A 27,858-nucleotide genomic window follows, 5' to 3' on the forward strand; every position below is an offset into this window, starting at 1 on the left:
CCCTCCGTGGCACCAGTTTGCCCTCGCTCACCTCGACTAGCAGGTGTAACACACACACTAACACACACACTCTCTCTCACTCTCTCTCTCTCTGGATCCCAGTGTTTTCACTTCATTTATTTCCACTCCTGTTCTCACCATGATGTTTTCAATATAGTTAAATACCACAGAATAACATGCTGGATGAATATCATTGTTTCTGGTGGGTTGTATTCATACTTGTGCATAAAATGTGAAAACATTCACAGATGAATTAAATTAAATATATTGGATTATCACAATGAGAGAACAAGCTGTAATTTTGTTTTTACTCTTTTTCCATCGGTCGCATTTTAACAGTTACATTTCCAACTGCTTTTATTTGGCTCCTATTGTTTGTCTTCAATTCTTCAGTCTCTCTTAAAGTAAATAGTAAATGTGCTTTATAGATAAAGTGTATCATTATTATGAATGGAAAGGAAATACTTTACTATTATTGGATTGCACAAACTCGAGGAAACAAACCAGAAGCAGAGACACAGACAGAGATAAATAGAGATAAGTGAACTCAGGTGTGACCCATGAGAAAAGGTACCGACAATCACAGGAGCAGGGAAATCACACAAAGACAGGAAGCGATGAAGACAGACACACACAAGGAAAGAAGTTTCAGAGTAAAACAGGACATAATGAACACAAAGATGACGTCCAGAACCTAAAACATCCACACAAAACAGATCCAATAAGTGAAACCCCCATATTCCTGAAAAAGACCAAATACACAAAGTCTCGGGAAATTTCAGAAGTGGTACAGAGTCAGGACAGAGGGTGACCACCAGGGGGCCCTACAGCATCTATCAATCAGTTTAATAGTTCGGGTTCTTCCAAAAAGATGGACAGGTGATTGGGTGAAGGTCAAAGCCCTGTAGTGTAATAGAGGAAGCTATTGAAACCGGTCGAGTTGACGTAATGATCGACCGATTACGAGAAGATGCTCAGAAAAACACGTTCCAGAAGCAAACAGTCGTAAAACCCTCAAGGACATTCTTCACTGTGATTACTACTTTCCTCTTATCGGCAGATTGTTCTGTGATTGCATTGCATCCCCACCGACATCTTGTTGTTTACGTCCTGGAATGTTTTTGTTCTTTTTCCTTCTCCTGAACAGGAAATTCCTCACAGCCCTGATCACTTTGGGAAAAGTAAGAATTCCGGTAAATTAAAGACTAATGGTGCTTGGCTGGAGTTTGACCACGACTCCTCCAGCCTTTGGTTTCTTAATCGATTCTGTTCGTGCACATTCTGACTCACCCGCAGAAACACGATTTACCAATTTCCCCTAAATTGATAGCAGAATCCGGGGAATGTTTGAAGATCATCTGTCAGCCACAGGTCGTTCAGCGCCGCCGATGGGTCCAATTAAAGCTGCTGATTATCATGTTTTGTTCTAGAAGCCAGAGGAGGCCGAGTCCCTCTCTCTCTCTCTCTCTCTCTTTCTATGTGTTTGTGCCGAAATGTATAAATCAATACCATCGGTTGAGGATTGGCTGCAGAGCTGCATGGTTTCAATTGAGATGTTGAACGAGTTAACACTAAAGCAGCTTGACACAAGATGTGCTCACGCATGTTTGAGATGTAAACATCGACTGCAAGTAAAGATGGAGGACACGTCTTCCCTTCTTCTCACAGAAAATGAAAATGAAGACAACCTTACTAGGAAAATTCCATTTAAACAAGTTTTTAATCGGCACGTCCCAGCCACTAACATGGAGGAGGCACGTTTTATGACCTATACTGCAGCCAGCCACAAGGGGGCGGGGTTTAACTCTGCCAATGGGTTAGAATTGATTGAAAAATGTATTTAACATCACTGTCACATATGATAACACAATAATATACATGATGATCTTATCAGAAAATGATTGTGTTGCAATTATAAAAGATTATGAAATATGATATTTAACCAAATCTATATAACTTCTCTGTCTATGACCTTCATAACAGCTTTAACATTGCATGGTGTAAGTAGACTGTGTTCAGAATGTGGTGAAGAGCGGAGGTGCTGCCTCCTAGTGTCACGTTTGGCTTTTACAGTGATGGCCAACAATTCCTCAACAATATCCTGCAACAGGTTCAATAGACAGGAAAACTAAACACACATCTGTTCTGCAGGATCGTTGTGTTACAGACTCTCATCTTTATTCATGCACACACTTCACATCTGTCCAAACAAAACCAGGGACTGTTTATAGTCACGAAGAGTTTTAAATGATTTAAAACAATGATGTTAAATTATGTTTTTTTTTACAGTCGATATATTATCGATATATTCATGTACCTGCTCAACGCGTAAGTTTATTATGTTTATATTGCTTTCTTGTTTTTCCCCCAGTGTCAGGTCAGTGTCGGGTAGGAATGTGTGTGTGTGTGTGTGTGTGCGTGTGTGTTTGTGTGTGTGTGTGTTGACCCCACCCTCTGCTGTTTTCCCAGTAGCCTCCTCACTCACGCTGATGGGAAAGTGTCGCTTGCTGGTACAAGCTTCTCTTTTTCCATCAAAACAATGAGAAGCTCAGTGACCTGATTCAATTACATGGAGCAGACCTGCAGATGAATGAGTCTCAGTCGAGCCTCGTCAACAAGGAACTGTCTCCATTCGGCTTTAAGTTCATTAGACATTGGATTATGACTCTGTTAACAGCATTGACCAGGCTACATATAATAATGTATAGGAATAGTGTGGTTATACAGTAGATATTGTAAATTAAAAACTAAATAACTGCATGGTTAATGCATGTGGATGATTTGAAACTCTTATTTTCAATTTTGGTTATTTTTGTATTTTGTGTGTCTTCCTGGATGTTTTGCATCTGTAGTCCTTTTGCATTTCCTTGTGGTGATTTTAAGACAGTTTGTGGTTATTGTGTGTTGCTTTGTGTGTTTTTTTGCATGTTTAATTGTCTGGATTTTGTATTTTATATTGTATTTGTTGCCTCTATGTTTTTCCTCCTCTATGAATAAAATCTCTGATGAATGTAACTTGAAAGTGAAGTTAGATGTTGAGTCACGATGAGGATGAATACACGTTTGTGTGTCTCGGTGCTGCTGCCAACACTTTACATCACTTCTGGAAAAGGCTCAGCAGCGTCGAGTCAGACACAGTGAAACAGGAAAACACACTCTGATTTCAAAATAATAGCTCAAAGTTTGAATAAAAACACTGCAAGGTCATTTTTTAAAAGCTTTTTCACTGAAAAGACTTTCTAGGGTTTTCAAACATCAACAAAAGGTACTGATATCCTGTACTCAAGTATAAGTACTAATACCAGCATTAGAAATACTACATTACATTATATTTTACACATTTCTAACACCTATTTTTACTTTAGTGCATCTTTACATGGCCCTGTATTATAATACGATATAATGTTATTAATTATCAGGTTTCATCTACATTTTATTGCCTGTTTTATTCTATCTTGAACTTTTCTCTTGTCTGCTGCTGTAACAAGTGAATTACATCAACATGGGATCAATACATTTCCTCTTATCTTATGTTTAATTTAATTTTGCAATCATTCATTCTTGATATTCTTGATTCATGCAATTGGGTTAATAAACAACCTGTAGATCAACTGACTGCTGCAAACACATTAAAACACCCATCCATCCATCGTGTGGTTTTTATTTTGAAGGGTAGCACCGGACACAGGCTCTCCTCTCCCAGCAGCTTGCAGCAGCGGAGGCAGACAGCATGCCTGCCCAGTGAATCACATGTCTGCACCAGTCCCCGTTATCCACTGGTATAAATAGGAGCAGCAGAGAGGCTGAGGCACCTTCAGACATTCTGGAGTCTCAGGATCACAACAGAGGTGAGTCACACAAGTTTCTGTTTATCTTCTCCGTCTGCAGCTCGGTGATGCTCAGAGGAAAAGTGCCTCTCCAGATGCATTGTGCTTTTATGCTTTATAATTCTTACTAAATGTGAATGATGATTAGAATGATGCATGTTTTCCAGATTCATCTCAACATGTCTAATTCTGATTTATCCCCATAATGTGCCTTTAATGTTGTTTGTTAAATGTCGGTGCAGAAATGCTGACCTCACGGCTGCGCTTGTTGTTGTTTATGTTGCCCACTCATGGGTGTGACCTCCATCTTTGGATAAAAACAACAGGATTAGTGCTGATGACATCATGACATTGTGGGTTGGTTCACTTTCATACGCAGGAGCATTTAAACTCTGACGCCGCTGCACAATTTGCTGCAAAATAAGATTATAAACATGTTATTTGATGATTTATGGACGGGAGAAAGGTGCAGGAAGGATTTCTATTAATAACTCACATTCAATTGTCATCCTCAAGTATAAATACTGTAAAATGACTTTTTGATATATATTAGTAATGCGTAGGCTACGTTTTAGTGACTAAGCAGATTTGCTCTTTTGACCCTGAGCTGAATTTAGCACAGGTCCATAGGCCAGGTGAATCCTCGGGGGTCAAACATCCCATAACACTTTAAAATGAGGCTGAAACGAGGCCACAGGCTCCAGTGTCCCAGTTCTTACACAAGGAGCCTGGATGATCCAGATTAGCTCACTGCTCCGTCCTCTTCGCTTCCTGGCGCAGAATAAATACCTCAGTACGTATTTTTAAAACAAGCATCTCGAGGGGAAATCACACTTTTTCTGTAACTGGTGTTTCAGACACAGACGTTTGAACAGACGTCAGTGACAGAGACGGATTGAAACATATCACGATAAAAATCTAGGGGAACAATGAATAAAAACAGAATAAGAATTTAGACAGTCAATTTGACAGTATGTTATATGCACATTAAAGAGTAATAATAAAATGCATTGTATATAGTTGTAATGTTCTTGTTTGTCAACAGCCCACAACCAATGAATCGATGATCACAGATACATTTTCCAGTGACCAACTAATTAACCAATTAACTGATTAATTGTTTCAGCCCTAAATACAAAAATAACAATCATAGACCGTATATTAAGATGGACGACATGACAGCTTAAAAAGTGAAGCAGCAGCGTCTCTATCTCCCCCTGGTGGCTGGCTGCAGTAGGTCACAAACTCTCCCTCCTCCATGTTAGCAGATGGGACATGGACCTAATTAAAAAGTACATATCAAATAAAATATTTCTCAAAGATGTTTTTTGTAATTTTATTTTGTTTTTATCGCACTGATGTTTGTTCAAGGGCAATAAAAACAAGGTGAAATGAGATGATTGACAGCTGAGACTGTCTCGTGATTGGTCGAACATGTCTTGTCATGGCCCCACCCCCCCCCCCCCCCCCGATTACTACCGCTCACACTCCAAATGTAGAATCCACCTTCTTATAGTCTATGATAATAATACAATAATAATATAATCTTGATTTAATATGTAGTAATGTCATGTGATAGGGTTTTAGATATGACGTTGCAGTGGACATGTTCCTCTCATCTCTGTGTTTCACTTCATGAAGCTGAAGCTAAATTTCCTGGAGGGCCGTGCAGGCAGCAACATCTGGATCAGAGCTGCTGGACAGTTTGCATTCTTTCACTTGTGTAACCAGGATCCAGCAGCTGCTGTTCAGCAGGAAAACACAGCTCCACCTCTGCTGCTGCGTCAATGACTTCACCTTCTCTCCGCTTCATTCTCACTTCTTTTACCTCTTCCTCCTTCTCTGTTAAACTCTCTCACTTTGTTTTTCTCGGTCTGTGACGTTGAAAACTTCTTTCATTTTGTTTTTCCTCATTAAAAAAAAAGATCTCCGTGTTTACTAAGCTTTCCACCCACCGGCTCGCTGTAATTGGGCTTGAGGTTTATTGTCACATGAATAATGAACTCATTGTGTGAGCGGCCGTGGCTCGGTGCTAAACTCAGGAACTCATGTGCTCGTGCAGCGGGGAGAACATTGGGTTATTTTCTTTGCTCCCAGGCGGGGGTGCAGTCCTGCAGGGTTTGGAACAGTTGGTGACATTTTGAGATGAAGCTTTGCTTCCCTGAGTTTGTTACGTGATGAGAACAGAGACCAGAGACAACTTGAATTCTGCTGAACAACATAGAATCGTATCATCCGAGTAGAGATTCAAAGGTTTTGGAGACAGAGTCTAGCTTCAGCTGTCAATCATGACATTCCCCCATGTATTTATAGCATCAAATGGATAATTAAAAGAAGAATTCAATAAACAATTGACATATACAAACATTATAATGATAAAAAACTACCTCAAATGACAGAAACCAATCTTTAAGAACATTTCCATCCTAAGCATTAACATGGAGGAGGCAGAGTGTTTGACCCAGGGAGTTAAATAACAGGCTCTTTTCCAAATTTGTTAATCTTGTTTTTGTTTTGTTTTTAGAAAAATTGCTGCCAGAAACCACATTTTATTCACTCTGCTTGTTTCCATAGTAAAAGGAGATTGTGGGCGATAAGGGAACCGTGCTCAGAAATAAGTGCAGGACATGAAAACATGTTTAGAGGAAAGAGGAGGATTAATGTAGAGAGATTAGACTCATAGAGATCTGTACTGAGAGAGAGAGGGCCAGTGTGTGTGTGTGTATACATACTTATATATGCATTTATATATAGAAATGTCAGACCAGTCAAAGTCACCGGAAACACTGATCCGAGGTCAGTTTGGCGTCAGAGAAAGACGATCCCTTCGTTCTGCATGACTCTGATAGATTTAAGTATTGATTGGTTCCTGTTTTGCTGTGAAACAGGACACAGTCTCTGATCTGAGGTCAGTGCTGAGCCAGCGTCCATTTCCCACTGCGTAGGTCATTTCAGCAGAGGTCGTCCTCTACTGGTGATGGAGGGACATTACAGAGACATGAGCACAGTCAGGAGGCCCCAAACTGAAACCTGTGTGTTATTGGGTCTCCAGGTTTTTCTCATCATTGCCTGCTGGCCCCGTGAGAGTCAGAGAGGATGTTAATGATGATGATGATGATGAAGAAGAACAAGGGGCTGAAGTCTCTGACTGTGGTGGCTCTTCTTCTGGCCACAGCCAACTGCATCCTCCCCCCGACCAGAGAGGATCTCGAGCGTAGGTTTCACAGCACCTGAGAAATACTCACATCACAAAACTCAACACTCGAATCACAAAAATAAACATTTGTGTCTTTTCAATCTTTATCTAGTCCTTCGCAAAAACATTGTGGATTCTGCAGTTTAACGCATTGTTTCATGAAAAACAAGCCACTGCTGGATTTTCACTTATTTTGAATGCATCAGTGAAAATGGATCTTTTTGATCAGTGAGGTCACAGAGGCCATGAGCGTTGTGTTGTGTTTCCCTCGCCCTGCAGAGCTCTCTCTCCAGGGGGAGAAGTACGTGGCCAAGCAGGTTGAGAACGCCGTGAACGGAGTGAAGGAGATGAAGAGCGTGATGCAGAAATCCTCAGAGGACCACAAGAAGTTCCTGGATGCTCTGGAGAAAACCAAGCAGCAGAAAGACGTACGTGATAACTACTGTGATACAAACGTCAGCACGGAGTTTCTTTGGATTGTAGAATCTGCAAATGATAGATGAATGAATTTAAAGAACTTAAAGAACCCAGATGTTTTAAATGTTGTTTTATTTAGAGAAATACATGGACTGCTCCACACAGAATCTTAAATCCAATCACTTTTCTTTATCGATATGTGACCCGTCCCTGTGTTGCTGCAGGAAGCTCTGCGTACAGCTCAGGAGATGGAGGCCAAGCTGGAGCAGGAGGAGGAGGTTTGTAACGAGACCATGAAGACCCTGTGGGAGGAGTGCAAGCCCTGTCTGAAGAACACCTGCGTCAAATACTACTCCAGGACCTGCAGCAGTGGGTCGGGGCTGGTGGGACGTCAGGTGAGACTCACACTGGACGTCCTGTTGGTCATTCAAAAAATGTTTCCCTTTTCAAAAACAAAGCTACAAAGTGCTTTCCTCTCCTAACCAAAGAAAGTTGGTTTAAAAGAGGTTTCTGTTCCTGCAGCTGGAGGATGTGCTGAACAGGACGTCTCCCTTCTCCATCTGGATCAACGGGGAGAACATCAACGTCCTGGAGCAGGAGGACCGGCGCCAGAACAAGGAGTTCAAGAACCTGGAGGAGAAATACACCGTGATGGCCGACGGCGTGGACAGCATCTTCTCAGACAGCATGAAGGTGAGGTTCCTCTCACAGATGAGCTAGAGCCTCACGTGATAACAGTTCACTTACATGGAGAATACAAACAGGTTCTGTGATGGATCATTTCTGCTCTTTCCTCAGGTGGCCGCCCACGTCCACCTCAACCCTCCAGTCTTCTCTCTCCCCAGTTTCTTGAGCCCGTTCACTCGTCACAGAAGAAGTATCGGTTCTCTGTTCCCCGATCCCTTCCAGGGCTTCCAGAAACTGTTCTCCTCCATGCCGGGGATGGGCAAGAACTTCTTCGGATCAATGGACTCCATGATGGACATGGACACCGACACTGCTCCCAACGAAGGTACGACAAACCTCAAACCACAATCACAACGGGTGAAGAGGAAATCCTGGATCCGGGCGTTTGAATCTAAAACTCACAGTTTATTGTTATTTTTTTTTCACTATTTAGTAGCACAAAACATTTTAACATTTTAGTGGTGTCCTATCCTGAGAGTAAAAATACTTTAAAGCGTCCAAATCACTATTTGAAACATTCACATGTCGTCATGTGCATGTTTACAATGTTTAATGCGTTTAATCGTCCATAACAGAAGTTTGTTGTGTGAGGTTTTAAAGCAACGGGAGAGAACTAACACATTTCCCATCAAATCAAAATGAAACAACAAACTCACAAGTTAAAAGTCCCAAGAATAGATGGATAAACGCATGTTGCTGTACGACAAACTGGAATTTAGTGTTTGAGAGTTTAATTAATACAAAGTCCTTTTTTACAAAGTGTAAAGTACTGTTCAATGGTTTTCAGGACTAAAAGTATGAGGTGAAGATGCTTTTAAAAACAATTAAAATCAACATTTGCTGGGAAGATTCAAGCAATGAAGTATTTTTCCTCTCTGTGTCTCATCTTGCAGACGGCAGTGTGAAGGAGGACGTGGTGATCACTCAGCCGTTTGGCTCCGGCAGGATGACCTGCAGAGAGATTCGTCGAAACTCCGCCGGCTGCATCAAGTTCCGAGATGAGTGTCAGAAGTGCAAAGACATCCAGCACCTTGGTGAGACAGACAACTCTGAGGGGACGTCTGGGACAGAATGTTACTCTTCATCCAGAATGTGGCTCCAGCTAAATAACACAGGAGCATCACTGGGGCAATACTTTAAATTAACAGATACATAGAACAGGAATAACACAACTGATAACTAAATAAATAGTGTAAGTATGAGTGTCCTCCAGTATGAGGATGATGAGGATGAGGATGAGGAGGAGGATGATGATGTTGATGATGATGATGATGAGGAGGAAGAAGATGATGAGGATGAGGATGAGGATGAGGATTAGGATGGTGATGAGGAGGATGATGATGTTGATGATGATGATGTTGATGATGATGATGATGTTGATGATGAGGATGAGGATGATGATGATGAGGATGATGATGATGATGATGACGACCTTCCTAACATGATGGGAGGAAGGTCGTCATCATCATGTGTGTCCTCCAGTATGATGAGGATGAGGATGAGGATGAAGATGAGGATGGGCATGAGGATGAGGATGGGCCTGGGGATGAGGCTGAGGATGATGTTGATGAGGATGAGGAGGAGGATGATGTTGATGATGAGGATGAGGATGAGGATGAGGAGGATGATGATGAGGATGAGGATGAGGATGATGATGAGGATGATCTTCCTAACATGATACTCTGGGAGGAAGGTCGTCATCATCATGTGTGTCCTCCAGTATGATGAGGATGAGGATGAGGATGATGTTGATGAGGATGATGATGATGAGGATGAGGCTGAGGATGCTGTTGATGAGGATGAGGAGGATGATGATGTTGATGATGCGGATGAGGATGATGATGTTGATAATGATGATGATGATGATGATGATGACGACCTTCCTAACATGATGCTCTGGGAGGAAGGTCGTCATCATCATGTGTGTCCTCCAGTATGATGAGGATGAGGATGAAGATGAGGATGGGCATGAGGATGAGGATGGGCCTGGGGATGAGGCTGAGGATGATGTTGATGAGGATGATGATGATGATGATGATGATGATGATTATGGCGTCCTTCCTCACAGACTGCTCTGGGAGGAAGCCTCTGGAGGGCCCCCTGAAGGAGGACCTGGAGGAGGCTCTGGCGATGGCCGAGCGCTTCTCTCAGCAGTACAACTCCCTGCTGAGGAGGTTCGAGGAGCAGATGTTCAACACCTCCTCCATCCTGGACCTGTTCAACCAGCAGTTCGGCTGGGTGTCCTCTCTGGCCAACAACACCGACAGCCAGGACGGCATCTTCCACGTTCAGATGGTACCAAAGCGTCTCCATCCATAGAGGCTGGAAATGTGCAGTCCTGTTAGAAATAAAGAAACTGATGGAAATATAAAAGATTCAGTAATGAAGGTGCAGTTTGTTCCACCCTCTCCGTGCTGCAGGTGATCGACAGGGAGTCTGAGGAGAAGCCCGACGAGGAGAAGAAGCCGAGAGAAACCGACGTGTCCCTGCAGCTGTTCGATTCCCCCACCATGAACATCAGCGTGTCGGGCGACATCCCCTGGACCGACCCCAAGTTCTCCGAGGTGGTGGCTCAGGAGGCGCTGGACCGCTACAAGGAAACTGCAGTGTGAGTGTCAGACACACATCTAATGGAACAGTTCAACTTATTATGGAAGGAAATGTGTTTATTTGAGATTTAGATGTGAAAACAGAAAATACTAAAAGTAAAAAGTTGAAATTAGCTAATTATTCAGTAAATTAAAAGTTTTGATATCGTCAAACATATCCACAGATACAAATACGTCTGTGAAAGGCTCATATCGACAAATATATATTCAACCAAACCATTAAAAAACCTCTAATATCTGTATTTATTCTGATTTCTTTTACAGTTTGGTGAAATAAACCCTTCGCTCTGCTCTGCCCGCTGACGAGAGAATGTTCTGCAGAACCCCCCCCAACTGATCCTGATGTAAAACCTCTGATTTCCTGCTTCTGCAAACAGTTTCACCTCAGAGAGTCATATCGTCGTGTGTCCTGCTGTCAGAGGAGATGTTTGCTAGATAATCTACATTTTAAGGCCTTTGCAGTTTATATCATAGTGTTGGTGAGCTGGTCTGAAAACAGGCTGCAGCATTTCAATGAAGTTTCCTTTTCAAAGCCAAACAAATTCTCTCTGTCATGGTTTATTCTCTGCATTCAGCTTGTCTCACACATGTAGATTCAACTATTTTCTTCAGGATGCTTCAATAAATAGTTTTGATTGCAAAAAAAACAACAATAGGAAGTTAATTCAGGCTGTTTCAGTGACTTTAATGACCTGATCTACTCGACAGATCTCTGATAAGTCTTTATCAAAGTTGGTTTGAAGTAAGATGCCGGAGTTAAAATCACTGATCGGAGAAATAAAACTTGTTGATATGTCAGGACGTCTTGGAGCTGCTCTGTACAAACCATGAAGCCATGAAGCAATGCATAGAGATTTCATAAAATCTGCTCAAACTACCGCGTCTCTGTGCACGTTTTTCCTCTGAATGTGAGATTCTTCAGGGAACTCAATGATGAACATGACCAGGTGTGTAATTTATACAAAGCAATTCTCAAAACATGTCCCAGTCTCAAGTAAAAGTTGATAAAGCAAAATTTAAAGCTACACTATGTAACTACTACTGTGCAACAGCGCCCTCTGCAGCCACAGGTGGTGACTGTCAGACTCTGTGTCCTCAGATTAAGTTAATATGATGAACTCTGACTTCAAGGTCCCACTCACTGACCTGAATGAATGAGGAAGTGGATATTACCCATAATCCTCGGCTTCTTGAACCAGAGGAGCTGTCACAAATCCACTAAAATCTTCATATTTTAAGTTTCCTGCTGGATATTGAGGATAAACTCTGGTTTTAAGTCTTTATAACTGATCTAGTTTAGATTTACCCTTCAACTGTCTAGACCAGATTCTGACAATTAAAGCTGCGAGTATCAGTCAGTCCAACACTTATCACGTCGCACAATAACAATAATTAATACGTTTCATTGTCTGTCCCAACAACCCTTGAATACAAAAGAGTGATTCTTCTTCAAGCTTCTTTTTCTTACCTTTTCCTAACCCGGAAGCAGTTTGACAAAGGAGTCGTTTGCAGAGAGCAAGAGTTTAAAATATTGTGCCGTTTTTATTTTTGTGTAAAAATCACACAGCTGCTAGTCGACTCTGCAGAGATACAGTACATCCATGCAGTTAAACATCTAGGATCCCACAGCCAAGAGAGAAGGAATTAAATAGAATATTCTTTCGCTGTTAGTCAGCAATTAATGCGAAAATGTACATGAGTCCAAAAAAGGTGTGTATCATATACAATATACAGCACAGATCTGGGAGCCAATAGCATTCAAAATCCCATCAAAGACTTTGTTATCGATTGCTTCTGCCTGCCTGGATTGCCTTTGGGGTTCGAGGGATGAGGAGGGAACTGTTGTGCTTGCAAACGTAAATCGATCCCACATGAAGGTGTTTAATAGGGTTTTAAATGGTATTAGTTCCAGTATCACACACGCACACACGCACACACAGACACAGACACACACGCTCTCACACGGACACACACACACCAAGTACACCATCGTCCTCAACAGCAGAAAAAAGAAGGCGAGCCTTGATACGACGAGGAAGAGGGAGTTCAGTCAGACGCTGTGGAAACCTGAACGCCAGTGGGGGGGGGAGGGGAGTAAGGCCTTAGAAGAAGACAGATTCTTCACCAACACATAAAGCTCAACCAAAAAGATTAACCACATAAGACGGGATATTTTAGGATACTGGCACAAAAAAAAAAACCTTAGTTTCCAGGTTGTACTGACGAAATAAAACTCAAGTGGTTCAGTTTGTCTCTCATCTTAAAGCATCTTCTTTTTTTGTAAATACACTTGAAAGACACAAAAAAAAATTAAGGATGACAACATGCAGGTTAAAAGAAAGAAAGAAAGAGAAGGAGGGATGTAACAAAATAAAAGAACAGAATAAGGGGAGTTGGGTTCAAAGTGCTGTCTGGTCGTTCAGGTCTCTGTCTGTCGACTGCTCTTCCATCAGTTGAGCTTCCTCCTGCAGGTTTCACATGAGAATCGCCTCGATAATAAAACACTGAGTTTACTTCTCTCTGGAGCTGGGAGCGGGGGGGGGGGGGGGGAGGTGGACTGCTCGTCAACAAAAAGATAAAAGGCAAAATGAATCACAAACATACAGTAGATGTTGTTTCTGGAAGATCTATGATACAAAAGAAAATCAGTATACTGTCCACACAGTTGCTACTATCAAAGTACAAACAGCTAAGTAGAGTTGGTCTGTGGAGATGAATGGCCCTTATTTGCATAGTGCCGACTGCCCGGGTGGAGAACAGCTATCAAACTCTATCTGCACCACTGGTTTGAATCTGTGCACACCTGTGTGTTTGCCGAGTAGAAATTACTAAACTAAACAAATCACAGGAAAACGTCTTCTCCCTCAGCAACACAATTCTTCATGAACGCCGCCTCCTGCAGTCAAGCAGCTGGATAAAGAAAGAGGTCTTCAAACCCCTTCACGTGAACGTCTGCTCTTAAAGACCAGGAGAAAACAACCTCGGGAAGCGAGAAGAGGAGGGTTCGAAGTGTTTGAAATGTTGAGCCACGGCTCCGGCACAAAAAGGAAGGGAGAGAGAAAGCTGCGTTTTCTTTAATCTCTTTGAAATAAATGAAACACACAGTCTGAGTAGAAGTGTAGAGCAGTGACAGTTCAGTCATTTGGCATTAAAGTTAAACCATTCAGTCACATCGAACCCAAAACACTGCAACGTGAAGGAGAGAAGGATTCGGTCGGGACCTCAGGTCGTCGCCGAACACACACACAGAGGCAGATGTGGGGGGGGGCAGTAAGAAGAAGGGTCAGGGCTGAATTCATGTCACAGGATGAGTCAAAAAAAGCCTTCACCATGATTTAGCCGTTAAATGCATCACAAAAAAAACACACACACAAGAGTCCTGTCCATAGGGGGCGTAGTATTTTCTCTGGGGGGGGAATCGAACCACAGCAAACTCCAGTCGGAAAATGTTTCCTACGTTTACTGGCAGATGTAGACTCCTGTTGTACTTTCTACATTTCCCCCCGCAGCCTCTCAAATGTGCTGCTGCATGTTTCTATGATCTTTTTTTAATTATTTTGGTTTTTGAAATATCGGAGAGCCAGTGACACAGGCTCCTGTCGACAAGAACAAACTATCTTTGATGGTATTCGGAGCTGAAGTCCTGATTTTCCAGTAGTTAAATGTCCTCATTGACGGCAGCTGGACAGAACTTGTGCCAAATGAGGGAGACGACAAATTAAAGAAGTTGTTCAACACTTGCAAACTCTGCAAAAATTTAATATATTTTCTTAAGATTGATAATGATCTCGGGTCTTTTCTTTAAATATGCCAGATTCTTAATTCGGCGCGGCTGTAACCCCAAGAGAGAAACAAACACACTGATGCTAGCCTCAAGTAAGTCCCTTAACAGGAACACAAATACACAAACAGTCGCACCAACACGTGACACACACACACACACACTCCGCCTTTCTTCTTCAGTCATTCAGAGTTAATTAGACGCCAGCTTGTGCAGCGTCTCGTCCACCTCCTCTGGAACCTTTCCTCAGTTCACCGCCGTCCTCACCTTCGCCTCTCTTCAGAGAAGATTGAAAAAGTGCCAGTTTGTGAAACCCCCCCGCGTGCGCCCTGTCGCCTCGGCCCGCTCGGCTGAGACTGTCCCTCCGGTCCGTCGGGCTGATGATTGATAAGTGGGAGAGTTTTAAACGGAGAACCCTGGGGCAGGGCGGAGCCTCGAGGGAAAGCCGGGATGATGGAAGGAGCGAGGGAGGGAGGGAGGGAGGGATTCACACCGAGGGGCCACAGCTTTGCTTCAGATGAACCACAGCCAGGTTCTTCCTCTAAAGATGAGAGAAAGGTCTGAGCTGCTCCAGCTGGACTTCCAGAGATATCCTCTCTTCAAGCAGGTCCTGTGAACAGACCAGTTGGAAGTTAACATTTTGTTTTATCTACCAAAGAGGAAGAAGAACATCTGAGTGTTGGTCCTCGGTACCTTCAGCTGCTGCTGCAGTTCACTGTTGAGTCGCGCCAGAACTGTGTTCGTCTCCTTGTTTCTTCTGATTGAGGCTTGAATCGCTTTTTTGTCTTTTCCTACAGACCTGAAGACACAAATACACACTTTTAACTGAGTTACACAAATTAAAATGAACCACTTGTCTTTAACCAAACCTTCCAAGGTGTGTTTCCTACCTGGGGATGGAGGGCTGGGTGGCGAGCACAGCAGCTATGATGTTGGACTTCTGAGGACCGAGCGGCTCGTCCTCCGGTCGGAGCTCGTCTTCAGATTTCAACCTCCGACGCACGGGCTTGGGGGGCGGAGCTAAGGGACCAGATGCACCTTTGGCCTGATGGGAGAAAAATGTATAAATGTTAGTGAGTGGGATAAAACCCATTGGCCTTTGTCTTGTTAACCAGTAGATTGAAATGGAGTGATGGTGTTCATTAGATCATCAGTGGTGTGGTACAGTGGTTTCTCAGCAGATGTTCACTTACAGAGTTCACAGTAGCTGCTGTTCTCTCATCTGCTTGACCGTCACTCTTCACTGTTCTTAAAGGACCAGCGCCCTCTGGTGCCTTTTCCACCTGTGGACACAAACACACAAACGGTTTAAATGAGGTTAATGTGAGGCGGCTTTTCAAGGAGCGGCTGTTCGATGAGTTATGAGGTAAATAAAAAACTCTGACTGGTTCTGATGAAGCATTTAATGACTCGGTAATCTAACGACTCTGTTGTAAAAAACCTTTGATCACCGACGGGCGATAAAAAGGTGTCTGTGTGAAATAGAGACACAACAGTCCCGGTGAGAACTGACCTGTCCGGCCTCGCTGTGCGTGTCGACCTCCGGCAGACTGGACGGCTGCTCCGAGGCGGCGAAGGCCGTGAACTGACTGAAGTCGGCGAAATTGGGCTGTTGAGGAATCTGGTGGGGCGAGGTGGCGGTGAGTCCTGCGCCCCCTGCTGGTACACCCTCTGCATCCCCACGATGACCAGTGTGTGGCGCTGATGACTGTGGAAAAAGAGTCAAGAGCCTTTTTATCTCTGAAACTGAGCGAACTGAGTATAAACGACGTGTAAAGTGACTTCCACGTGTTTCAGTCTGACCTGTGTAGGCAGCGGTCGAGGAGGCACAGCGGGGGGGTAAGCTATCGTGGAGGGCTGCTGTTGTCCCGGAGCCGTCACGGCGGCGAAGGTGCGATTCATGTCCAGAGACGAGGAACGAGAGTGAGAGGCGTGAGGCCGGGGGGGAGGGGGAGGAGGGGCCGCCACCACCTTCAGAGTCTCCGGAGACGTCCCCGAATGAGACCTGAACACAAGACACCAAATAATGTTCAATCCCTCAGAGCCCAGAGTTCATGTTAATCACTTCAAAAAGAAAAACTTGCCATAGGAGAAGTTGCCTGGTTCCTTTTTTGAGAAACCAATGTATAAAGCAATAAATAAATACAAATAAATCATTGTAGTCCTATCTACTGACCTTTGTCTTGTGATTGGCTCCTGGTCTGAGGTGTAGGAGTCTGAGCTGCTGTACCCATCACCTGACCAAGACAAAGAAAAACACCGTCAACCTACTCACGTATAAACCAGTAAATAACATTTCAAGTATACAGATATATAACACAGTACAAAATGGCTAAACTTACATTTGACTTCATTGCTAATACACCTAATGCAATTTATGATGTATCTGAAAAGTTTAAGGAGCCCAAAGTATCTATCTCATAAGCTTTGACTGAGCCTCTGGAACAGCAGCCCCTGGTTGACTTACCTCCAGAGTTAGAGGCTGCAAACTTCATGGAGGCAGGTAGATTGGTTTCTTCTGACAGCTCTGGAGGGTTGGTGAGCAGAGGACTTGTGGGGTTATTGTTATCTGCAGGTTAAAGGAATAACAGGGAATGGAAACATCGTGAGGCTGAGGTCAGATCAGCAGTTTCAAAATCTGATAAGGATTTCTGCTGCATGTTTATGGAGAGTAACATCGTGACTTAAATCCAATGCAAAAGAGAAGTAAAACTATTATAGATCAGGATGTTCACAGTCAGAAATGAGGCTTGAGGGTTTTTTTCTCACCACTGCCAGTTCTCTTCAGCTCCATCTCCTGCATGTGGATCTTACTGGGCGTCATCCGGATGGGAACTGGGTGAACGATGGCTGTGTCCTGGACGACAGAAGAGACGACAGGAGGTGAGACAGGAAGGGACACACGTTTTGCGTGAGTAATTTTCTTAAATAACAGTTTCAGAAGTTCATGTTGCAGTGAAGCTACCTTCTCCACCGCCTGAGCCTCAAAACTGCACATCGTTTATTTTTTTGCTATTCCAAAATCAGAGGGTTGAAAAAGTAATAAATTAAAAGATGATTTATTTCACCATTCAGGTTCTGTGATTATATGTTGGACTTTCAGCCCAGAATTACTGAGCACTTAAAAGCAATTTGAAAAGAGGGCAAATTGTTTTGGCCAATTCCCACTTTCACCAGTTTACTTATGTTATTATGTTGTGTCCCTCCAAAAGGAAACTATTACTGTAAGGAGATAAATTCTGCCTGAGAGACAAAAAACTAAATTCCACTACTTGGACATTAGCCCCAAGTAATTTAAAAAACCTATAGCAATAACCATATAAGGAACCACTATGAGACACACTATGCACTAGTAACTGGTGGGTGTCACTGTAGGAAAATAAATAGTGATGTCCAAGAGTAGCTAAGCCAGCAAGATCACAACACACGCCGTCCACTGCTGATGCAGCGGACTGCACTGACAAAGAACTTCATGCACAGATAGAGAGACATAAAAAGAAGGAGAGGAAAGAGAGAGAGGTGGAGAGAGAGAGAGATCCAGAGAGGTTAATGTCTGTCCATTAATGGTGAAACCATGCGTTACTAAGTGATTGACTTACAGGGTCAGCTGGTGCAATGTTAGAGTCAAATTGGGTCAGAGTTTGTGAGCTGGAGGAGCGCTCGCTAAACGTCTCCCACTGCTGCAGGAGACAGACAGACAGTGAGAAAAAAAACATGTCAGTCGGCCAGTGCAGTGACATCACACATTTACATCATCAGTCTGAGCCGCCGCCGCCGCCGCCATCATCCGTAAATGTGACATGACGTGGTCGGCGAGTGTGGAGACGACAGATTTCACCGACTTTCAGACAGAACCACCACAGTCCAGGAAGCGAGAGAAGAGCTGGTGAATTATCAGTAATTATGTCTGATGATGAAGAGGATGGAGCGGCAGTCGATACATGATGGATGAAGAAGATGCCGCGTGGCAGATTTAACCCTGAGCAATTACGTCAGATGATTCAAACACAGCAAAAGCAAACAGGCGTAGAGTTTACAGTACGTGTGAAAACACAATAAGTGACTTGTGTGTGTGTGTGTGTTTGTGTGAACCTCATTGCTCTGGTTCATCTCTGGCCAGGCCTGGTTGAGGGAGGGCATGGAGGGAGACTTGTTGGGGGGGTCCTCCACGGGAGAGCCCGAGTATCCCACGTCAGCTGCTGCCTCTGGGACTTCTGTGTCAGAAAAGTAAAAACAGGTTAAACTCCTAATCTGAGGCGGTCTCAGACTTTTGGACCAGTCTGTATATGAGGCTTTCGATAATTAACAAATGTGATAAATTCACTGACTACAAATGATTGTTAGGAATGTTTCTTTTGGAAGTTACATGAAATATTCCACTTATTATTTTTGCTTTTATCAGAGAAAGTGATTTTGAAATTTCCTATAACCAAAGTAACAAGTAAAACCAAATGGACCTTCACTAATAAACAGGATACATACACCTTGTTGGTTTGATCCGTACAAAGCTCAGTGTATTTCTTCAATGCGGCTTCAAGGGCAGATCAGTGGCTGCTGCTGGTGGTGGTGGTGTCATATATATCAAGCAGATGGGAGAAGTGTCACTGCTCTGCTCTAAAGACTGTTCCTCTAAATAACACTGGGAGATTTGGTGCAGAAGCAGAAGAAGCAGCAGAAAAAAAACTGTATCTTCAACTAATTTACATTTAACGATTACAGATTGAAGTTGAACTGAAAAGCAGCAACAATGTGGAACCTCATCTGCATGGTCAGCACGGCTCTGCGGGCTGAGGCAGCCGGGGCCGACAGAAAGGAAATAAATGAATTACTGAACTGCTGATTTGTTGCATCAGCTTCCTTATCTGCTATTTCTCTGACACGAATACAAATAGAGGATCTAATATTATCAGCAGCCGTAGTAGGAACAGCAGCTTTTGTCAATAGCAGTGATACACACTCTGCATGTGTTCTGATTGATTATCTATCACCAAAGGTTTTGTGTAATGTCACAAATAAAAGGGATTTAGCGTCTTGTGAGGCTTCAACTCTTTATGAGACCCGAGGTTGAGAAGCTAGAGGGAGGGAGGAAAGAGAGAGAGAGAGAGACAGAGTGCGAGCGAGCGAGGCTGTTTACCGGCTGAGTCATCCAGGTCAATCAGCTTTGGCATCAGGCTCTCGGGCAGCTTCTCGGGGAGGTCATAGCCGTTCTTCCTGGCCACCACCAGGTGAAAGGCGGCACAGAACTCGTCCAGGGTCAGTGCTCCGTCCTTGTCGAAGTCTGAGAGCTCCCTTCAGAGACAAATCACACACGACTCAGTCTGAAGCTCTGATAGAATACATTCAAAAGTCAACTTCAGCTTATTGCTAGTTCTGTTTTATTGGGTGTATCAAAATGGGGACATCACTATTTATGCAGGTTCTTCTTTTACACACGACATGTAGTGTGTGAAGCTCATGATCCGAGTAGTAACGTTAGACTCCTGCTCATGATCCGGAATAATTTAATGAATTCTCACACCAATGCAAACAGGCCTGTAAGACTGGTAACATGAGCCGGCGGCTGTGCAGGGATTAACTGTGTAATTATTCAGGAACATTTTATTTCCCCCTGATATACTGGGGTTTCAAATTACAGATAAAAGAGCTTTGCAACATCATGAGGAGGGTTAGATCAGTTCTGACAGGAACCAGTCACAGGCTCCTGCCCCGTGCACTAGAACCTTTAATGGTTCCCTACATCAAGTTGACCCAGTTACCAAAGTAAAGACATTTCTCCTGTCGTCCTGTCTTAACCTTCCATGCTGTAAAAGCCATCACCAGTTCAACATATGGTCAACAAGTGCAGCAACAGTTGCACAGATGGTTCAGACATCTTGACAAAGCACTTCAATCCCCTCAAGACGGACGAACACGGCTGAGACCGAGAGACTTTCAGGATTCAAACTCACCAAATATGCGACAGCTCTAAAATCGGTAGTTTGGATTTGGTGAAGAATTCTTTCGCTGCTGAACCTGGGACACACAGAAACATGATCGGGATCAGTCCAGGTTTTCACAGATAGCTTGTTTGTTTTGTGTGTGTGTGTTTGTGCATCTTCCTACCAGGTATGAAACCAGTGAGGTCCGGCTGGATGGTTTTAAACTGGTTGATATAATACTGCCGCTGCTCGTCCGTGATCTTCCAGGGATCGTCGTAGCAGCTGGACTGTCGCTGCATCTCATTGGTCGACCCTGCCATGGCCGCAGTTCGTAACGTTGTGCTATCCTGTGAGAAACCACGTGGAAGATTGGCAGAAACTATTAGGAAAGTAGTCCCCGATAAAATGACATAATTAAAACACATAATTCATGAAAGCAGGTTAGGACAAAAAGAGCAGTTTCTTCAGTGATGGTGTCAAATGTTTGCATCTTTCTGTTTCGGTCAAGAATGTAATACAACGGCGATGTAGCTAAAAGTTTTATTTATTTATTTATATTAGTCCATCTGAGATATTGAACAAGCTCGACAGAGGAGTCTGAGAGGAATAACATTATCTGAGAAACTAGAATCAAGGGCAGCCTGAGCGCGCATACCTCTGCCAAGGCTAATCTCCTCCCTCGCCGAGTTTAAGAAAGTTGAAAAAAAATCCTGGATCTGCTCCAAACTTTAATGTGTTCCTCGCTGGGTCGTGCCCCACCCCTCTACATGATTTAATTAAAATCGGTTCAGTGGTTATTGAGCAATCCTGATGGCAGACGTGCAGACAGTAATGAAAACATAACCCCCCCGGCTGAGTGTTTATCTCGTCACTGGGTGCAGGAGCCTTCACACTCTCTTGATTTGTCTGAACGAGGCCTTACAAGCTGCCGACGCCGGCAGATAAAGCACTGATAGAAACACTTGGCGGATGTTTGAAGTGCCACTGTGAGGATTATGATATCTCCAGCTTTATGTTTGCAGTGTGTGACGGCGACTGCTGTTAAAGCTGGATGGCGTTTACTGTTAAAACACAAACATTACAGTCAATCCAGTAATCTGCTCTTCTGATAACAATGATTTATTTATCTCCAGTCGGTCACTGGTGCGTCCTGAGGCACGACACGTACGCCTCGCCAAGATGTACGTTTACAGGTGAAAGGCAGATCGAGACCGGGGCAGAGCAGTGGCCTACCTGGGCTGATGAGGGATGCATTCCAGGGATTGTGCTGGATGGGGGGGTGTCTGCTGTGAAACTGACCCAACTCTCTTGACCTGGTAAAGGGGGCGAGTGGGACGGCCACATGCCCTCACCGGGAACTGGACCTGGAAGGAGGAATGGTTTGAGACGGACAGTCACATCCACTGCAACACAAATTCATCTACTGTGGTATTAAGAAAGGATCCAGGCTGAAACTAACTAACTATTAATTCTTCATTGAAATATTTAGCTTTTCAAAAGTGACCAATCTGTGTCATTACTTAAAACTCAATGATGTTCAGTTTACTGTCGTATATGAAAAAGAACAGCTTTGTGTTTTCTGACATTTGAGAGTCTCTAAATCAATTATATATGGATTATGAAAAAAAACAGGCGATTAATTTTCGATTTATTGCCTTAACCTCACATCTGGGGTTTCAAATTACACATAAAAGAGCTTTGCAACATCATGATGAGGGGTAGATCAGTTCTGACAGGAACCAGTCACAGGTTCCTGCCCCTTGCACTAGAACCTTTAATGGTTCCCAATGTCAAGTTGACCCAATTACCAAAGTAAAGACATTTCTCCTGTCGTCCTGTCTTAACCTTCCATGTTGTAAAAGCCATCACCAGTTCAACATATGGTCAACAAGTGCAGCAGCAGAAATACTTTGTTTCCTTTATGAGTGACTGCCTTACTCAGCAAGAATTATTAATAGTGTGTACGAGCGGCAAACAACAGGAAGTAGAAACCAACTGATACGCTTCACACGCCGACTCTTTTTCAAGATCATCAGCACTAGTGACAACTTCTCTTTCCTTTGTCCACACCTGGAGTCTCTCATGTAGACTGATGCTGTTCTTAATGTCACAACCCAGGAATCAGCATAACAATAAGTCAGGGTCTCACTTTATCTGGGGGGGGGGGGTTGTTGCTGAAATAGCGAAAAACGTATTTTTGGGGGTTTGTTGATTCATTCTAACACAATGGAGGTCAGAGGATGTTACCCGTTGGTGGTTCTCTGAACTGCGTCCACACGGCTCCAGCTGCCGCTGCCACCACCACCGCCGGCTGCTGCCTGTCGACGTTTCCCCCGCTGTGCTGCCGCTGGTGTTTCCTCCAGGAGTGAGGGGAAGTGGGGGGGGACTGGTCAGGGGAGACCACTGGAGACGTCGGTTCAGGCTGCTAATAGACAGAAATATAATTAAACGTTTTAAATTCACACGAAGCAACAGACGTTAGCATCTGAACACTTCAGACAGTATTAAGAGCTGGAGGAAATCAAACAGACACAGGAAGAAGCACAGGAAATGCAGATGTATTCTAGTGGCTTATCTTTAATAAACACTGTCTGCAGCAGTGACAGGAAATAGCATGTGTCTGCAATGCTCCCCCAGAGATACATGATGGTACATGATGGTATTATGGCTGATTTAATGCAGTTATCACAGAACTAATTGTGGAAAAAGACAGCACATGTGTTTATAATTCAACCCGAAGCCTTCAACTATACCCTCATTTATTATAATTAAAAGGGAATAACACACCTGTGGTTCTATGTTTGTTGCCAGGGGCTGGATAACCTCGTGGACAGGAAGTGCAATGGAGGTTGCAGGACCTTTCTTGATCTGGAGTCCCCTTGCTGGTGGCCTGGGTATTACTGCAGTGGCAGAAGCTGGGTACAGACCCTGGCTGTCGGTGTCTGGATAGAGCGCCGCGTGCCGCGCCTCCGCCTCGTTCTTCCCCACCACGAACCGGGGCAGTGGCAGGTCCTTGACTAGAGAGACAGGAATCCATTCAGAGGATTAGAGGAGAGATTTGTTTCATGTTGATCTAAGGAATGAAGCTAGAACACCAACATCATCAGTCTGTGACGTTTAGTGGATCTGAGGAGCAGGTTTCTGCTGTTTGGGTTCAGTTTTCCAGAGAAGAATCTCTCCTTCATCTACTCCAGGGTGACTATACCTACATTTCCCAGAATGCCTGGAGACGGAGCATTAACTTGTCGAATCAGCTGTGGTTTGTAAGTGTTCAGCTGTAGAATGAGAGCAATCTAAAAGTATCTCATCAGAGAGTAGAGCTGCTTCCTCAAACTAATACAAGGCTGTGAATACGTGTGTTTGTGTCTTCTACTGAGGATTTGTATGAAGCTGAGTGTGAGAGCAAAACAGTGAAAACAGAAAAGAAACTTGATCTCCTGTCACGGGACTGAGAACAGAACGCAGAGTGGATTATTTCAGACTGGTACCGTTTCCTTCAAGCTTTTAACTTGTAATCTCGCAGCTTAAGATGAAGTTTATGAAGCGTATAAACACGTCAAGTGATGCAATCCTTTCAGCAACTTCATATTTTAATAGTTAACCCTAAACAAGTTACTGTGTGGGACATCTTCCCTTGTGTTTTTTTGAGAGCAGTCACACCAAAGGCAAACAGGAAAAAAAACATTTTGCAGTTAAACCCTCGAAGGGTTTACACAAGCAGCTGTTTAGTTAGGAAATAGAAACTAGTTTAAACCGCTATAATCGTCAAGCACCCGATAAAAGCAATGATCTGAAGTGCTGAAAAGCCACTGGCTCTACTTTCTGATTAGATGTTCTTGTTCAAGGTGATTCATATTTGTCCCCATATGCTCAAACAGCAATTTGGGTTTGCTAAAGGACACGTGGGCAGGAGGAGCTTGGGATCAAATCTTCAGCTCAAGGATTAATGAACAACTGATTAAGATGAGGGGGAAGCAAAAAGAGGAGAGCTCCATGGTGTACTTAAAGATTTTAAACAAAAAGAGAAGTCAGGTGGCCTGAGTCACTGGTCAGCTGTTATGCGATGGCACTTCCTGGTGAATATCTGGTGTGAGTTCAATCTAAAGCAGGAGAAAGGAGCAAAAAACAGAGGCAATGATTCAAAGTCCACCGTGGACTCACCCGAGTTGAGGCTCTCCACCCTCAGGGGCAGCCCGGACTGGGCGATGGCGATGAGCTTGAGAGCGATGTAGAACTGGCTCCTCCCGAAGTGACCCAGTCGAGTGGCTCCACAGAGCTCTGTGATCTGAAGCCACAGACGAGGAACAGGAAGGAACGGTTAAGGTCGTCTTCACCTGAAACTCTGAGGTGAATGATTACTGACAAAGAGGAAGGAGGAGCTGGTCTTCACTTTTAGACCTTAGAGCGTTTAATGTGTGGTTTAATTATTGATGTGTGGCTACAATCAAATACACAGGGAATTAAACTTCATACACAATGTTATGAGTCCTTTGGTGTGAGGCATTCAGCCCCGTGAGCCACAACACAGACAACCCACCACGGCTGACTGATCGCTTTCTCGCTGACAAAGAACTTTCTTATGTGTGTGTGTCTGTGTGTGTGTGTGTTTGTGGGGATACAATGTACCAGTCACTCTCCTCAGCCCGTTACAACACGACATTGTAGTCGTACCCGTCTCTCTCTCCTTCTCTCCCTCTCTCTCTCACAGGCCACAGCAGTGTTCAGTGTGCATGTCGCAAAGTAGAGGATAACAACACAACAGCACAGCTCCCCCCTTGTTGACCTTGAAAATGATGCTGAGTCACAAACGGCAGAGACTGGGCCTGCTGGGAGACCTGAAGTCCCCAGAATGAGCTGCTGCTGCTGCTGCTGTTTGACGGCTGGTAACTGTCAGCTGTCAGACAGACGGGGGGGGGGGGGGGGGGGGGGGGTATTATATCAGCAGAGGAGGTTATGTTTTCACCCCCGTCCCTTCGCTTGTTGGCTGGTTGCTTGGTATGCAGGATTATGCAAAAACTGCTCGACGGATTTCCATGAAACTTGAAGGACGCATCAGAGAAGAACACGTAGAAGGCTGTTGTGATTCTGGATTCGGGATATATTTCTGGGATCTTGGTGAAAGTAGAAGAATCAGACACGTTTAGGGAACTAAACATGTGCAATTTGGTGCAGCTTGATTGAATTTAAGGGAACTAACAGGCCTTGGTGGATGCATGCACTTTACAGAGTGCCAGTCTAGATAGTGGTTCTCTGTGTGTGGGTCAGTCTCTTCTCTTCAACGTGTGTTTTTGAGACAGTCTAGGTTTTATGACATCTTTGTCTACGTTCCGAATATGTCAGCACAACCTGGTGAACAACACAATAGCAGATGTTGAAGTGCAAATGCTAGGAGAGAGCTGGACGTGATGCAGCTGAGGCAGATCCCTGATCAGAACCCAGACCCATCAGCAGAAACTTTGAGAGCAGGTTCGGTTCTGACAGCAGGAGGAGAACCTGAGCACCAGCTGAGGTCCTCTCTCTCTCTTTGGGCTAAGGCTAGCGTTAGCCAGAAGAAGGTGTGTCTCCGTCGCTGCGCAGCATTGCTAGCCCCACCGGTGCTAACCCCACGTCCCGTGACTGACAGGTCGGCTCTGACAGCCGGGCACGTCTGTAAGACACCCCCCCTCCCCCTCCACCCCACACAGTGTGTGATCACAACACTCCTGCTCGGGCTAGCTTACCTGCAGCACCACCTCGCTGGGCAGCTGGGCCGCCCGGAAAAGGTCAAGAACTCTCCCGTTGGACGCCACTTTCTTGGTGTTGTCCGTGTCGCAGTAGACGAACAGATCCGAGTAATACTTCTGCTCGACGTCGGTCAGCGTGAGACTTTCCATCGTGGCACCGAATCGCAGCCGGAAGAAAAGACAAACAAACCCCAGACGAGTTTCGGTCGTGGATTAGCCCCTTAGCCAATGGCCGGGGCAGGATCCCGAGAAAATGGGCGAGACTTCAGGATCCCAACTTAGCTAGCGTCGGTGCGCCAGCTAGCGCGGAGGTTAGCGGGGGTGATGCGGCTCACAGCGCGGGCACAGCTCTCTGCAGGAGCCCCCGGTGCTAACAGCTAACAGGGGCAGCCGATCGCCTCCTCGCGGGGGAAATACGGAGCGTTTCCGGACACTTTGAGAACTTGTTGGGCCACCGGAGCCAACAGCTGGCTAGCAGCGGAGCTAACGGCTACCAGGGTGCACACAGGCACCAACGTTTAGCTAACCAGCAACCCCCCGCTCCGGCCCCGGGACACGCGTCGCGTTCACCCTCACGTTGTGTGTGCGTGAAGCGCTGCGGGACGCGCTCACTGTGTTTTCGTTGCGGGAGAAGTCCCGTGCGGGGCAGTCAGACGCAAAGTTTCTGGGTCCTCGGGTTCCTTCCTCTGCTGATCGGAGCCGCCATTCCTGCTGCCAGCGTCCGTCCACCCAGAGACGACACCACACTTCCGCCTTGGGTCTTCAACTTAAAGGTCCAGTGTGGAAGATGGAGCTGAGAGGGATCTACTGGCAGATGTTTGCACTATTGTGTTTCATCTAAATTGTACGAATTGTTGTTCTCTTTCAGCGTTATATTAAGTTCTTTATATTTACATCAGGAAGTGGGTCCTTTCTACGGAGGCAGACATATTTGTTTTTTTACAGTAGCCCAGACTGGACAAACTAAACATCTTCTCAGTCTTTATGTCAACTGAAGCCCGAGGTTCTCTGCCATGTTTGGAGGAGGAGGGTGGGGTGAGGGGTATTCAGCTGCAGCATGCAACTTCACCACTAGAGTTCACTAAACCCTACACACTGTACCTTTAAAAGGCCCGATCAAGGGTGGATACTTCAGTTCCCATGGGGCCTCACGTCCTCCATACTAATAATCCCTTTATTTATTTTACACCTTTCAAAAATAAAAAACAAAGATACACACGTCTATGCAACCCAGTGTCATCCCAGTCAAATCTCTCTGTATATGTATATATATCGTGTAGTTTATGGTAATTTGATTAATTGGATGATGTGTATAATGACAGTAGAAACTGATTCAATGAGAACCTTCCAGTGGGGGGTACCTTTGGTAACTGTACAGAGCATATTCTGAAATAGAATTTCTGTTAAACCAAGAAACAGATCAATGGGAGCCTACATGAAAGTCCCCCCCCCCCCCTCCCCCCTCCCACTCACACACTTTATCTGGTCACACTTGGCTAATTAAAATTTCTTCAAGCATTGTTAGTCCCCCTGAAACACAAAGGCTCGCTTTTAGTCTGAAGTGGAACTCTCTACATTTCCGGTATAGTCTCGTGTGACCTGTGGCTAACTTGACGTCAGCGCGAGCTCGCTCAGCCTGCAGGGACCCGGATGAGTGATTTCAAAATAAAAGCTGCGCCGAGCCCCTGAATGTGAGTTCA

The 27,858-nt window shown here is 44.5% G+C and overlaps 2 protein-coding genes across 5 annotated transcripts; one reads left to right on the forward strand and one right to left on the reverse strand.

The window, feature by feature from the left end:
• The first annotated feature begins 3,711 nt into the window (after nt 1-3,711).
• clu (clusterin) lies at nt 3,712-11,613 on the forward strand. The gene is made up of 10 exons (XM_053445107.1): nt 3,712-3,848; nt 6,880-7,041; nt 7,303-7,451; nt 7,665-7,835; nt 7,963-8,133; nt 8,239-8,452; nt 9,021-9,161; nt 10,196-10,422; nt 10,548-10,735; nt 11,001-11,613. The coding sequence occupies exons 2-10, from the start codon at nt 6,924-6,926 to the stop codon at nt 11,011-11,013; spliced, it is 1,392 nt and encodes a 463-aa protein (XP_053301082.1). The 5' UTR covers nt 3,712-3,848; nt 6,880-6,923; the 3' UTR covers nt 11,014-11,613.
• A 645-nt stretch (nt 11,614-12,258) lies between these two features.
• Nucleotides 12,259-27,601, reverse strand: reps1 (RALBP1 associated Eps domain containing 1). Of its 4 annotated transcripts, none has more exons than XM_053444759.1 (19): nt 26,156-27,600; nt 24,597-24,720; nt 23,223-23,452; nt 22,683-22,857; nt 21,669-21,799; nt 20,620-20,782; nt 20,466-20,529; nt 19,652-19,806; nt 18,610-18,731; nt 18,117-18,197; nt 17,287-17,374; nt 16,985-17,086; nt 16,694-16,754; nt 16,321-16,522; nt 16,031-16,225; nt 15,711-15,800; nt 15,408-15,562; nt 15,211-15,316; nt 12,259-15,127 (listed from the first exon to the last, which is right to left on the reverse strand). In XM_053444759.1, exons 1-19 carry the CDS (start codon nt 26,306-26,308, stop codon nt 15,059-15,061), a joined length of 2,466 nt encoding a protein of 821 aa, XP_053300734.1. In that variant the 5' UTR covers nt 26,309-27,600; the 3' UTR covers nt 12,259-15,058. The 4 variants fall into 4 exon arrangements, with proteins under 4 accessions (XP_053300734.1, XP_053300733.1, XP_053300737.1 ...); XM_053444758.1 differs by having other exon boundaries at nt 22,683-22,860; XM_053444762.1 differs by lacking the exon at nt 18,117-18,197 and having other exon boundaries at nt 26,156-27,601.
• Nucleotides 27,602-27,858: the final 257 nt, after the last annotated feature.

This window comes from Pleuronectes platessa, chromosome 17 (assembly GCF_947347685.1).
Source record: "Pleuronectes platessa chromosome 17, fPlePla1.1, whole genome shotgun sequence".
NCBI classification, from domain to species: Eukaryota; Metazoa; Chordata; class Actinopteri; order Pleuronectiformes; family Pleuronectidae; genus Pleuronectes; species Pleuronectes platessa.

Excerpts from the sequence above, each read along its gene's own strand:
- reps1 (XM_053444758.1), bottom strand. The coding sequence starts at position 26,308 with ATGGAAAGTCTCACGCTGACCGACGTCGAGCAGAAGTATTACTCGGAT. Across the intron at positions 18,198-18,609 it reads AGATGAACCAGAGCAATGAG|CAGTGGGAGACGTTTAGCGA; the intron begins GTTCACACAAAC and ends TGTCTCCTGCAG. Across the intron at positions 15,317-15,407 it reads ACCCAGCCCTCCATCCCCAG|GTCTGTAGGAAAAGACAAAA; the intron begins GTAGGAAACACA and ends TTGTGTCTTCAG.
- clu (XM_053445107.1), top strand. The coding sequence starts at position 6,924 with ATGTTAATGATGATGATGATGATGAAGAAGAACAAGGGGCTGAAGTCT. Across the intron at positions 7,042-7,302 it reads GACCAGAGAGGATCTCGAGC|AGCTCTCTCTCCAGGGGGAG; the intron begins GTAGGTTTCACA and ends CTCGCCCTGCAG. Across the intron at positions 9,162-10,195 it reads CAAAGACATCCAGCACCTTG|ACTGCTCTGGGAGGAAGCCT; the intron begins GTGAGACAGACA and ends CCTTCCTCACAG.